The 13,662-nt window shown below is 40.8% G+C and overlaps 1 protein-coding gene across 4 annotated transcripts; it reads left to right on the forward strand.

Moving 5' to 3' along the window:
- Positions 1-93: 93 nt before the first annotated feature.
- On the forward strand, positions 94-13,277 carry LOC119659271 (checkpoint serine/threonine-protein kinase BUB1). Of its 4 annotated transcripts, none has more exons than XM_038067274.1 (10): positions 94-339; positions 8,903-9,004; positions 9,061-9,262; positions 9,323-9,478; positions 9,537-11,795; positions 11,857-11,982; positions 12,040-12,161; positions 12,230-12,326; positions 12,387-12,556; positions 12,767-13,277. In XM_038067274.1, the coding sequence occupies exons 2-10, from the start codon at positions 8,946-8,948 to the stop codon at positions 12,942-12,944; spliced, it is 3,369 nt and encodes a 1,122-aa protein (XP_037923202.1). In that variant the 5' UTR covers positions 94-339; positions 8,903-8,945; the 3' UTR covers positions 12,945-13,277. The 4 variants fall into 4 exon arrangements, with proteins under 4 accessions (XP_037923202.1, XP_037923204.1, XP_037923203.1 ...); XM_038067276.1 differs by lacking the exon at positions 94-339 and adding an exon at positions 394-536; XM_038067275.1 differs by lacking the exon at positions 94-339 and adding an exon at positions 573-854.
- The last annotated feature ends 385 nt before the right edge of the window (positions 13,278-13,662 follow it).

Genomic DNA, 13,662 nt, shown 5'->3' on the forward strand with positions numbered 1-13,662 from the left:
TCAAATAACAAACCGTCAATTCCTCACCTGGCAATGCCAAATCCGTCCACCATGTTAATTTTCGCTTGGGTTGCAGTATTCCCATATCAACCGTCATCCATTGCAGCGGAGTCGAGTGTAGTCCTGTCGTGGTCGTTCCGTTTTTGTATTCAGATTTTGACTTAAAAACTGCTATCTGCGCTCGTATCCAAACGTAAATTTATACAAAACACTTAGTCTTTTCATTCACCAATTGTTTCGTGTCAATTATAAAATCGTGTGACTTGTATTTCTTAAGTTTTTCGTGTGTGAAAAGTTTGGATGAAAGCCTAGGTGCCGTACTGGGCCTCAATGTTCCAGGTATTTTGCTTGCCTTTGATGAGTTTGACGGGCGAATTGTCGCCTGCTCGCTTGGCGTATTTGTATTTGGGTTTTTGTTGTGCGGCGTGCAGTGCGGAAAATATATACTTTCGATTGCGATTTGTTTGGGTTTTCGATGGTGTATGGGCACGTGAAAGGCAGTGAGATGTCTGCGTTTTTCTTAGGGGACGAGGGACGTGCGTGAGATTTTTCGTTCTTGATGTAATAGGTTAAGATGGTCACGGTGGAACGGGCACGGGGTGCAATTGCTGTGGGTTGCAGTAGTGACGGTGGATAGTTGACCGGAAGAAATGTCAGTCGGATCACCTGTTTGATAGGATGGTGCTGGAATTAGGGTAAATCGTGGAGGTGGTGATTGTGGGATCAGGACGTCATTGTGGGGGTGGAAGCAGGGACTGTGGAAATGGTGTTCTCCTTATTTAGCGACAACAGACGCCTGCATGTCTGGATTGGTGCATGGTCGCGATGTCTAGGGGCGAGACACTGTTGGAACTGTGAGTCATCTCTGTAACCTTGACCTAGTGCTTTATCTAGTAATCTACGACTGCTGGAATGGACCCCCACCTGGTGTTCTAGATAGTTAAGCGTTTAAGGTAACTTTTTAGATAATATTGGGTGTCATTATCGTCTTCGCGAGACAGGTTAGTTAGTTTGGAAGCAGATTTTAATCTCAAAATTTTTTAAATTATTATGAACACGTTTATTATTTAAATATTTTACCGGATTTCTGCAGGTAATCTTGTTATTTTTCTTGAAAATAGGATCTTTCCTGAATTCTCTGACCCATATGTGCATTTCGATCACTTTTCCTAGCCATTTCTATTCTCGTTCTTACCTTGCAACTATCCGGTTACGGGTTCAGCGCTTGCCAAATCTTTTCCTTTTTATCGTCATTCGTACTATTTGCCTTTCGAGGTCTTTACCTTTATTGGGTTCCTCCAATCGCTTTGTGTGATTCCAGGCGTTTTCATTCTCTGGCTCACCAGAAGGCACTTCCTCTTCAATATGGTCCGGTGACATCGTCCTTTCCTTATTGCCAGAAATCTCTGGACTCAACCGCAGCTGGACAATCAGGTAATCTATCCAATTTGAATCTGCAGGTATTTGGGTCATCTTCCATACCCCAAGAGAGACTGGATGAGATTGTAATTAGTCAAACCCTCGGTTTTGCAAAGCCTACCTTAATAAGGAACTCCAGACACCCCGATTTTGTGCCGAGGTCCACCAATTCGATATCCCTAAAAGCTATCTGGCGTCCTGACCTACGCCATTGCTCCATCTCAGGCAGGGTCTGCTTCGTCTTCTTTTCCTACCATAGATATTGTCCTTATAGACTTTCCGGGCTGAATCATCATCTTCCATATGGATTAAGTGACCCGCCGATCGCAACCTGTTGAGCCGGATTTGACCCACAACCAAACGGTCGTGGTATCGCTCATAGATTTCGTCGTTATGTAGGCTACGGAATCGTCGATTTCATCGCGTAGTTCTTATCGGTTGTGATTTTCGACCCTAGATAGGAGAAATTATCAACAGTCTCAAAGTTGTAATTTCTTATCTTTATTCTTCTGGTTTGACCAGTGCGGTTTAATGTTGTTGGTTGGTTGGTTTTTGGTGCTGACGTTGCCACCATATATTTTGTTTTGCCTTCATTGATCACATTTCCCTCTTTGTCTCGGCAGGATGAGCATCGAGTTGTGTAAGCCTTCAATCTGCTGAAAACTTCCGCGTCTGGTGCGGTTGCTCCCTGTACTTTTCTTGTTCACAGACTTGTTGGTTTGCCCAGGCTTCGTTTTTCCGTCTGATAAATCGCTTCTCCGCTCTGATAAGTCTCCGCGCGTGCTCGCGTTCTTTGAGAATGAAACATTACTCGGTATGCAGCATTCTTCCGTTCCTTACATTCATCGTTAAACCAGCCGTTCCAATTTTCTTGCGGCTGGGGCCAAGTATGCTTGTGGCCGTATTTATGATAACGTTCTTCAGGTGATTGTGAAGATCATTTGTTGATGCTTCATCTCCAAGATCTCTGTTAACTGCGATTATTACGGCATCCATTTCCCCCTTATAGGTTGTGGGAGGAATATGTTGTGGATGACTTCAGTGTTAACTCTCACCTGATTGACAGAGAGTTCTGGGTGGTGTTGTTATTCAAGCTCGGAGCACCGTGCCAGCGAGATAGTAATCCGGGTCTATATTGGCCCCCCTATGTTCTGATATTCATCAAGGCTGAGATGTGGCGGCATTCGATCAGCATGTGATCAATTTGTTAGTGGATCGCTTTCCGCGCAAACCAGGTACTTCTAACAATCATTTCGTGTAACACTGCTAATTGAATAATCCCCAGTCGGTTATCATTTGAATTTTGATGTTAGATATAGGAGGCAACGTATCGCATGGATACAGGTTCCGTCCTTACTTGACTGTTAAAATCCAAAAGTATGAGTTTGATATCATATCTGGGACAGGCTTCGAGGGTTTGTTCTACTGCCTCGTAGGAGGTCTCCAACTCTGCAGGGTCGTGAACGTTAATGAGACAATATATTTCTAAAGCGCAGAGTGCATAGCCGTTCGCCTATGTTTTCCAAACCGATAACAGCAGGTTTCATTTTTTGGCTGACTAAGAAACCTACTCCGAGCATATGATATACTGGATGGCCACTATCATATATGGTGCGGTGGCTCTTCTCCAGAAAACCCGTTCCTGTCCAACGCATCTCCTGGAACGCAGTTACATCAGCCCTATATTGGGACAGGGTATCGAATATCTCCTTGGCTGCTCCATCTCTGCACAGGAAAAATGCGCAAATCGTTATTCCGTTGCCTTTGCTTGGTTCGTCGTTGTAAAGTCCATCCTGTCCGTTGCTCCTTCTGTGGCTTCGTTGGTTTTCCGTTAAGGGTTATCAGCCCCCCACCCCCAGCCTGGAGGACCAGTTGGTAAAAATTTGTCTCGTTTCTAGGCGCGGGAGACTCGCTTTCATCCTCCGTCTGCAGCGGTCACCACGTGGAGGTGGAGATATTGTTTGTTAGTAGAGCTGTCGGTGTTGGTTCAGCAGGCGTTTCCCAGGTTTTATGCTTGACGTTTCGCCCTGAGACCTATACTACCCTTTGACCACCTGCAAATTACCGTCGTCGTTTCAGTGAATCGATTTTTTTTCGCATATTTTGAAAATAAAAAGAATTCCATGAAAAGGACATTGGCCGTCCTCTTGTTAAGCTCCTATTATTCTCCTTACGACCCCCCTCTCGGTATTGGAGGTTTTTCATAAGTTTCTGTTACGGTTCATATTCGTAACGTAGCACAGATCTCATTACCGTGTTTAATACTCGGAGCTTTACCTTCCTGTGTCTGCAGCTGACTTTTAAAATCGGCCCGAGTAAAAAGCTCTACTTGCGAGGTGAATTCGACGTTATATTTCATCCACTTCAGTCCTATGTTGCATCAGTTGTACTCATCAGTATTTTGTTTGGTGGCCCTGATTTTCGTCATAATTTTCGTCTTGTTTTCATTCATAGACCGCTATGATTATTATATTATTCGTAGGTATAAAACTTGCCCAAGATTGAACAGTAAAGCACATCTACTTGCTTTAATGCGACGCTCGCCATAAACGCATCCTTCAGGCTATTATTAATTGTGACCTGCGCTAATTTATTTATTTATTAAGGAACAGTAAACAGAGTAAACTCCAGTTACTTATTGACCTCAGAAGGAGGAGAAGGTCCAGAACTTTAACCTATGCTTAAAACTACTAGAAGAGGAGAAGTTTAAAGGACCCAGCTATTGTGCGTTATAAGTTCGACAAGGTCTTGGAATTGGGGGAATGAATGTAGATCTAGAGTTTTGCGAAGGGCACGTTTAAAATGTCTACTTTGCTTGTGTTATAAAACGCAGGTGATGTCGTTAGAGGTGAAGTAATCCATCAGACCCAAGGAAAGTTTGAAAAATGTGCATAAGTTCGGAGAGGTTTTTTCTTTTGTTGAAGGGACAGTAGTTTCAGAAAGCGGAGCTGAAGGGTTTGTCCACACGAGGACAGTTTTTCTTGAAGATTAGCGAACGAGTGAATTTACGACATTAAATGGCAATATTGGCGGTTCAATGCTCCTTAATCTTTGCAGGTTCTGATGATTGGGTTATATGCGAGGTGTTAAGAAGCTCTTTGAAATAAGACACCCATCTCTAGGGTGTTTCCCTTTGGACCCCAATGATTGCCCTTTTATTGCCTTTACAAAGAGGGTTTTACATTGATAGCCACGCCTCAGGCTCGTCACTACTTTGTAGGCTTGTCTTGTGTTATTGCTCACAATGTTGTTGTCAATTTTCTTTGATTCCTCGTCAAAATATTTTCGTTTCTTTTGTCTTAATATTTTATTAGTTGTTCGTCGGAGATTTTTGTACTTTTCACTTTTTGTGTTTAGGCTTTCCCTCTATAACATACGTTGTCTGTATTCCTCGTTCCACTCGTCAAGCGGGATCCATATCCAACCACTTCTACTTTTATTTTGATAGCACGTTTTAGGTCGTATCAGGTGTCATCTATGGGCTTCCTCGTAAAATTCTGAAGAATAAGGTTCATCATCATCATTTTTTAGTTTTAAGCCTCGAATTTTCGAAGTGGGTTGGTTTGCGCTAGTTTTGAGATTTGGCACTTGTACGCGCTTTTAACATATACTGGCTTGAATCGCAGTTCGCTCTTTGATTTGATCTCACTTCAAGGATACTGATTTTTTGGTAATAAGAACGTAATCTCTTTGGTTGAAGGTAATTGCATATGGAGACACACATGTCCTTTTGTGAATGCGGTTGTATGGGAGCATGTCGATTCTAAAATTTAATTTCGGCTACTTGCAAAGTCAATAAGGTGTTGGAAATGTATCCTCGTTCTCAACCTTGAAACGATTTAGCAATATCTCGACGTTATTCGGATGCAACGAGTCGTATAGTCTTTCTAGATTTTTTCTTTAGTTGGGGCGTATATGTTGACAAGCCTATCAAAAAACGATGCTTTGATGCGAAACGTACATAATTTTTCGTGTATTGGTTTGAAGTGGATAATATTTGTTTTGAAGTCTCTAGCCACGCTAAAAGCAACTCCTCCTCACTCAGGTTTCTCTGATACCTTGCTTTGTTTAGTGATCCAACATTCCCGTTAGTCAAAAGCGTAGACATTCATTCGCTTGCGATATCGATTCTGGTCATCTTGTCTCTGTACATGTTGTTTGGTTTTTTGGTGGGTTGTAAGAACATCTCTCCGGATCCCTAACCTAGAGGACCAGGTTAATTGCTTTGGACCCTCTTGACAAAGGGGTGTGATCTGATAGGATCCAATATGCTGTAGTTATCCCAACTGAGCCGGGCGTCCATTATTACTTTTTTTCTCATTTTTCACGGACATGTTTTTTTTTGTATTAAGAATAGTATTATGAACGTTGCCTCACCCCTCCTTTATCTGGGCTTGAGACCTGCATGCTATTCATATAATGTGGCGTTTCGATGATTTAATTAACCCAGACATTTCTATACACATCCCTTATTACTTACAATGTGGGGTCTATGACAGGGCGCAGATTCGTCCTGAAAAATGACCTCATTTGAATACAAAGATTGCTCTTCAATGTACGATATCTTATGCTCCTCCAAGATTCGTTTATAGATTGCACCATTGACTCTTTCATCGATTAATGAAAGTCCTTTCACACTATAAAACGAAAAGCAGCCCCAGATCATCCTACTCACCGACTGGCGTACTGTGGTCTGAATGCACTCCCCACTGAATCGCTTATATGATTTTCTCCATATCTGGTGGATCCCATCCGACCCAAAAATATTAAATTGGGATTCATCGGAAAATTTTACAGTTTGCCACTGTTCCAGTGTCCAATTTTCGTGGTTCTTTCCCATAAATAGCGCTGCTTCCGCATTCTTTCATTTAAAAGTCTTCTTTACAGGACATCGGCAATGAAATCCGTCCTCTCTGAGCCTCCAACGAACTCCTAATGGCATCCTTAAGTTCTTTTTTAATATCCGATGAACATTTGAATCGATCCCGCAGGCAGAATCTTCGCATCAGTCTGTCTTCGGTTTTTTTTAAAAGTCAGCTACTATGTTGTGTGCTATATTTTTTATGAAATAAGGTAATTATTTCTCCTTTGTCGATATCATTCATTTTACTTGTTTTTGTCGTTTTTTTAATTAACATACTTCAAAAGCTTACTACCGCGAGAAACTACAATCCAACGGTGCAAATACTTTCTTGACATTTGTATTTATACAATAAAAAAAACTGTTCGTCAATTCAAATTAAAAGAACGGACTTACACGAGATTAAGTAGGGCGTACTCAACTGATCGGATTTTGTTGCCCAGTACTGTATATTGCCCTTGAATGGCGGGTCTAGGACTCTCTCATCATCATCATCAACGGCGCAACAACCGGTATCCGGTCTAGGCCTTCCTTAATAAGGAACTCCAGACATCCCGGTTTTGCGCCGAGGTCCACCAATTCGATATCCCTAAAAGCTGTCTGGCGTCCTGGCCCACGCCATCTCTCCATCTTAGGCAGGGTCTGCCTCGTCTTCTTTTCCTACCATAGATATTGCCCTTATAGACTTTCCGGGTGGGATCATCTTCATCCATACGGATTAAGTGACCCGCCCACCGTAACCTATTGAGCCGGATTTTATCCACAACCGGACGGTCATGGTATCGCTCATAGATTTCGTTATTGTGTAGGCTACGGAATCGTCCATCCTCATGTAGGGGGCCAAAAATTCTTCGGAGGATTCTTCTCTCGAACGCGGCCAAGAGTTCGCAATTTTTCTTGCTAAGAACCCAAGTTTCCGAGGAATACATGAGGACTGGCAAGATCATAGTCTTGTACAGTAAGAGATTTGACCCTATGGTGAGACGTTTCGAGCGGAACAGTCTTTGTAAGCTGAAGTAGGCTCAGTTGGCTGACAACAACCGTGCGCGGATTTCATCATCGTAGTTGTTATCGGTTGTGATTTTCGACCCTAGATAGGAGAAATTGTCAACGGTCTCAAAGTTGTATTCCCCTATCCTTATTCTTGTTCGTGCTTGTGTTTGACCAGTGCGGTTTGATGTTGTTGGTTGATTCGTCTTCGGTGCTGACGTTGCCACCATGTATTTTGTCTTGCCTTCATTGATGTGCAGCCCAAGATCTCGCGCCGCCTGCTCGATCTGGATGAAGGCAGTTTGAACGTCTCGGGTGGTTCTTCCCATGATGTCGATATCGTCAGCATAGGCCAGTAGTTGGGTGGACTTGAAGAGGATCGTACCTCTTGCATTCACCTCAGCATCACGGATCACCTTCTCGAGGGCCAGGTTAAAGAGGACGCATGATAGCGCATCCCCTTGTCGTAGACCGTTGTTGATGTCGAATGGTCTTGAGAGTGATCCTGCTGCTTTTATCTGGCCTCGCACATTGGTCAGGGTCAGCCTAGTCAGTCTTATTAATTTCGTCGGGATACCGAATTCTCTCATGGCCGTGTACAGTTTTCCCCTGGCTATGCTATCATAGGCGGCTTTAAAGTCGATGAACAAATGGTGCAACTGTTGTCCATATTCCAACAGTTTTTCCATCGCCTGCCGCAGAGAGAAAATCTGATCTGTTGCTGATTTGCCTGGAGTGAAGCCTCTTTGGTATGGGCCAATGATGTTCTGGGCGTATGGGGCTATCCGGCCTAGCAAGATAGCGGAGAATATCTTATAGATGGTACTCAGCAACGTGATACCTCTATAATTGCTGCACTGTGTGATATCTCCCTTTTTATGTATGAGACAGATTATGCCTCGCTGCCAATCGTCAGGCATTGATTCGCTGTCCCATACCTTGAGCACAAGTTGATGAACCACTTGGTGTAACTGGTCGCCTCCATATTTAACCAATTCGGCTGTAATTCCATCGGCTCCTGGCGACTTATGATTTTTTAGCCGATGAATTGACTCTCTCAATTCCCCGAAAAACTGTCTACATTCTCTTTTAGGCTTATTTGCTTTAGGTTTGGTTCACCAAGCGATTACAAAAGAAGAAAGAAAATGACTTAAAAAAAGAAAGGACACGTATTTAAGTCTGATGGCTGAAAACCCGGCTGGCGCTTGAGACTAAAGCTAAGGGATATGTAAAAAACTTGATGAACTTAGCTATTGTTTGTTAGATATGAAATCTATTCTTCTCAGTATAAACAAGAAAAGTAATTCAATTTCTGATAAATAATTGTCTTGTGTAGATACTGGAGGAGACGGCAACAAAGCTTGGAAAAAACAATCAGTTTGATATCTGATTATCGCGACATTCGTGATAAAATTTCTGTAGTGAAAAGTGGCCCGTGACTACTTATCGAGCAGTAGCAATGTTATCCCATCAATTATATAAAATATTCTAATGTAATAAATACAGGATGTCCATGACCTGAGCTTCTGCAATCTGAAAATAGATACTCCGAAAGCATTAACGCACGAAAATTGTTCAACAAATGTTTAATATTTTAAGTATATGATATATATTATTTGTGTTCTTTCCCAGGTACATCAAAAGTGCTTAGATCTTGGAACGTAATACCTTTGTAATGATGAATACACAAATGCACTCAAATGATCAATCAGCAATGTTTCTCAGAGACAAGGGGTAAGTGCATTTTGTTGATATTTGCATCCTTTTTTCATTGATGATAACCCATACAGGGCGTGGGAGAACGCAATAGCTGCTTACAGCGGTCCCGATCCATTGGAATTATGGTATAATTACATTTGCTGGTATGATTACAATATGCGCGTGGATCCAGAAAATAAATTTCGTGAAGCGCTCGAAAAATGCTTAACATTATTCGAACATAACGAGCTTTACAAACAAGACGTTCGAATGATTAAGCTTTGGGTTAAATATGTAAGTTGTTTGGTTTAGAGTGAATGAAATGATTGAAGGTCTAATAAATGTTTTGTGCAGCTCGATCTTCAAACAAACCCTCTTAACTTGTATCAAATACTTTATCAAAGAGGAGTTGGGACACGATGCTCTTGCTTCTACATTGGTTGGGCCCATTATTATGACTCGGCGAATGCTTTCAAGCAAGCTGAGTCAGTGTACAATTTAGGATTTCAGGTAGAATATAGTGTTGATTTTGTATGAGTGAAGTTGTAAAGCAAAACGTTTTATTTAGGCGAAAGCTGAGCCCTATGATGAGCTGCAGGAGGCCCATACAAAATTTCGTCTGTCGTTATCACATCGAATGTTGTACACCGACAATTCATCAAAAAAGCGCACTGCAAATCACTTAATCGAACAACGACAACAAATTACTACGTTAAATCCTTCTAAAAGAATCAAAACTGATGCACCGGAAACTACGGCAGGATCTCCGTCTTGCAACAATAGTTTTTCAGAATCACAAGTCCAACAGACGCCGCAGGTTCAACAACAGAATCAAACGCAAACACAACCTGTTCAAGTTCATCAAAATCATTCTCACACACAACAAATACCACAACATCCGGGTTACAGTCAAGCACAACAATCGTATCAGAGCTATTCTCAGACTCCCCAGAATAATCAACAACAATACGTTCCCGCGACGGAGACCTCTCAAGCCTATGTCCAAGTTCAGCAAAGTCAAAGCCAGAACTATACTCAAACTCAACAAGTTAATCATCAGAGTCAGCCATCTCCTGGGCAACAATTTCAAAATAATGTCCAAACCCCACAAGGGACACCGGTGCAACATCAACAAGCGACACCGGTGCAATCTCAAGCAGCGCATCAAACAGTGAATACATACACTCATGTCGAATCAGATCAATGTAATCTGAAGAATAGTGCTTACGTGATTTCCTCGTCACTTAACTATATATACAACGACACGCAGGACGATGCTCAACAGATGATTGAGTATCCGCTTGAAAATGTAAAACTGCCACAAAATTTTGTACGTTTTAGTAAAAATAATCACGAAAGCTGGAAACCATTACTCTGCCTCGAAGAACCTTTTGATCCTAACCGCCGGTGTGTGTATCGTAAGGATCTAGTTTATCCTGGTGGTGGAATCGAATTCAGTCCAGAGGAGATTAGAGCTAGAAAATGGGCAAAGAAGCTGCAAGAATTACGATATAGTAAAATGACTCAGCAGCAGATGCAGCCTCAACAGCAAATGTCCGTACCTGCCACTTCTTCGCACAACACACACAAACCTGCCAAAGTCCAGCAAACGCATTACGAGCATCAGTACAATCATCAACCTGCTAACAACACAGTTTACGGTCGGGAGCTTGAAGAACAAATCGAGGCATCTACAATTCGATTTAGCAGTGATACAGGCACCGGAACAAAGAACAAAACCATCACCATAAAGTTCAAAAGAGACAAGTCAGCGCCAAACTCGAATAGTTTTAGTAGTTCTGTTAGTATTGGGGAAAGTTATGGTACGTCGGCTGCTGAACAGTCTTACACTGGCGAAGAGAAACATTATCAAAGCTATGAACAGAATAATGAAGGGTTCCATAGTAATGGCGAAGTTTACTATGTCGACTCGAAAGAGTCTAACAATTATAGCTATCAGCAGATGCCAACTAACTCGACACCTGTACAAAAAGTCAAGAAAGTGAAAAAAGTGAAAATTGTAAATAAATATGATGACTCGAGAAAGTATTCCGCAACTAGTGTAAATAACAACACCTCAGAACATGTGTCGTCTAGGAAAAGCCAATACGATGATGCCAATTTACTTCTTTCCATTGCGAATATGCATTCAAGTGAAGCACGATCTTCTGATAATGCAAACATCTCAACGGCAACCAATGAAACGTTGACATGCAATGATGATTCCCTGTCCAATACCGATTTCAATTCAACATACAGCGAAAGCCCGTATCCGAATCGGTCCAATTGTTCAACGCCAGTACGAAAACTCTCCCAATCCTACTCGTCAAAAGCATCAACGCCTTTATATCGCAGCCTTAAACGACACACGTCAAACTTGTCTGTACAAAACGATGATTCCATGTGCTCCTACGAACAAAACAGTTTCTTCGCCACAGAAAACAATGATGATTTGAAACAGAAACGATTAGACAAAGCTCTCGCCACAATTGACACACATTTAGCAAAACAAGCGATAGATCCTTTCAATTCAGAGTTGTGTAAGGCGTTTTTGACGAAGATCGACTTTCCCAGTCGCGATGTTAATGAAACGTATAAAGTTGTGAATACGCCGATCCCCAAGCTGGCGAATGTGAAGGTTACAAGCTTGGCTGACGTGCCGTATAGCATTGAGAAGGAAGTTGGTAGAGGCTCGTATGGTTCGGTATATAAGGCGACGAATATGAATACAGGACAGGTTGTCGCTTTGAAATATCAGAAGCCCCCGAATATTTGGGAGATTTATATTTGTACGGAAGTGTGTAAGAGGATTACAAATTATGATATTGTAAGTAACTGCGCTTTGCGTAGGAAAGCATGCCTTATTGAGGATTTTTTTTTGCTTCTAGCTTTCAGGATTCATGGACTTGTCATCGGCTATTATCGCGCCGAATGCTAGTATTCTCGTAACGGAGTTCTCTCCATATGGTTCCTTATTAGATATTAATAATAAAATTAGGCAATCAACAAAAAAGGTATGAGAAACGTTACAATTTTAGTTCGGGCGAGTTTTTATGAAATCTCATTGGCAGGTTATGCACGAGAGTCTTGTGATGCATTTTAGTAGTCAAATCCTAAATGTGGTGAGCCATCTACATTCCTGTCAGATTATTCATGCTGACATCAAGCCGGATAACTTTTTATTGATGAAAGTGTAAGTTTTGATTGCAACCTGGGGAATTTAAGATACAGATATTTAACATTGTTCTTGTTTCTACACAGGCCGTGCTCAGACTCGCATATTCCTTCATTGAGGCTAATAGATTTTGGATGTGCTATTGACATGACGTTGTTCCCAGAACGAACTGAATTCAAGAAGGTAAAAAATACGAAATTTGTGTATCCGGAAGATGACAAAATTTTTCTTTGAAAATTTCAGGTTATTCAAACCGATGGATTCACTTGCATTGAAATGCAAGAAGGCCGTCATTGGTCCTATCAGACTGATTACTTTTGTGTAGCCGGAACTGTTCATGTGATGCTTTTTGGCGAATATATGCAAGTGGTTAAGAAATTCGGAGCGTGGGATATAAAACAAAAACTGCCAAGGTTAGTGCGATCTCATTTTTAATTTTAGCTTTTTACTGGCTTTAAATTTTGTCTGGTTTTCTGGGCATAACAACATGTAATCAAAGCTGCATACTCCGCTTGTTATAAAATCTCCACTTTTTTCCCAAATCGCATTTAACTATCTTCAACCAAAATGAAATTGAAATGAAATTAAAGTTCTTAAACTCGTATCTCTCCCCCGACGTTCAGATATTTGAAAAAACACGTGTGGACAGATTTCTTTACAAAAATGTTGAACATCAAAGATGTAGATCGTTTACCCGATCTTATGGATATGAAAAGTAATATGGACGATGAGGCAAGCAAAATGGATTCAGAATTACAGACCCAAATCCGAACCCTATCCAACTTGTTGCATCGACGCTAATGGATAAATTGTGGTCCGTCTATTTCTGAAAAAAAACTTGGTACTGATTCTTTATTCTACAAAATAAAGATTAATGATTAGGAATTATCAAATGGCATAGGATTTGTCAAATTTTATATTTTCGTTATTCTCTCCAATTCTTTTCGATTTTTAGGGGTTTAGTATTATCAACGGGAAAACGCTATACCAAATGAAAAACAAAACAAAACTAACTTCCCTGCTCCCCATATATCTTAGTTTAGCTTTTTTTTTTGTAAGTCGAAAACGTTGAAAACAATTTATGTATCTCACCGATAATAAAACTTTTTATTTTATGTATTATAATTACTTTAATCAATATTTTTTTTTGCTACAAAGTACACATCCCCACGTTTCTTAGGCTTAAGTTATGCAACGTGATTATACCATCTCCAATTATCGATGGAGATGTTAATTATATAAAAAGGAAACCAAAATTTATGCGCAATATGAGAGCAAAAAAAAAAGTAAAAACTTCGGAAAAAGACTTTTCAAGACTTTTACAATAAACAGAAATTCGATACAGTGCGATTATTTTCCAAAGTGCATAACATCTTGTTTAATTGGAAATAAAAAAAAACAAAAATTGAGTGATTATAAAAATAACAAAAGATTAAGGAAAACTATTCGGGAAATATGACTTCATTGTAAATAATGAATTTAATATGAAATGTATTATTTTTTCAAGTAATAAAGGAGA

This window comes from Hermetia illucens, chromosome 6 (assembly GCF_905115235.1).
Source record: "Hermetia illucens chromosome 6, iHerIll2.2.curated.20191125, whole genome shotgun sequence".
Taxonomy (NCBI): domain Eukaryota; kingdom Metazoa; phylum Arthropoda; class Insecta; order Diptera; family Stratiomyidae; genus Hermetia; species Hermetia illucens.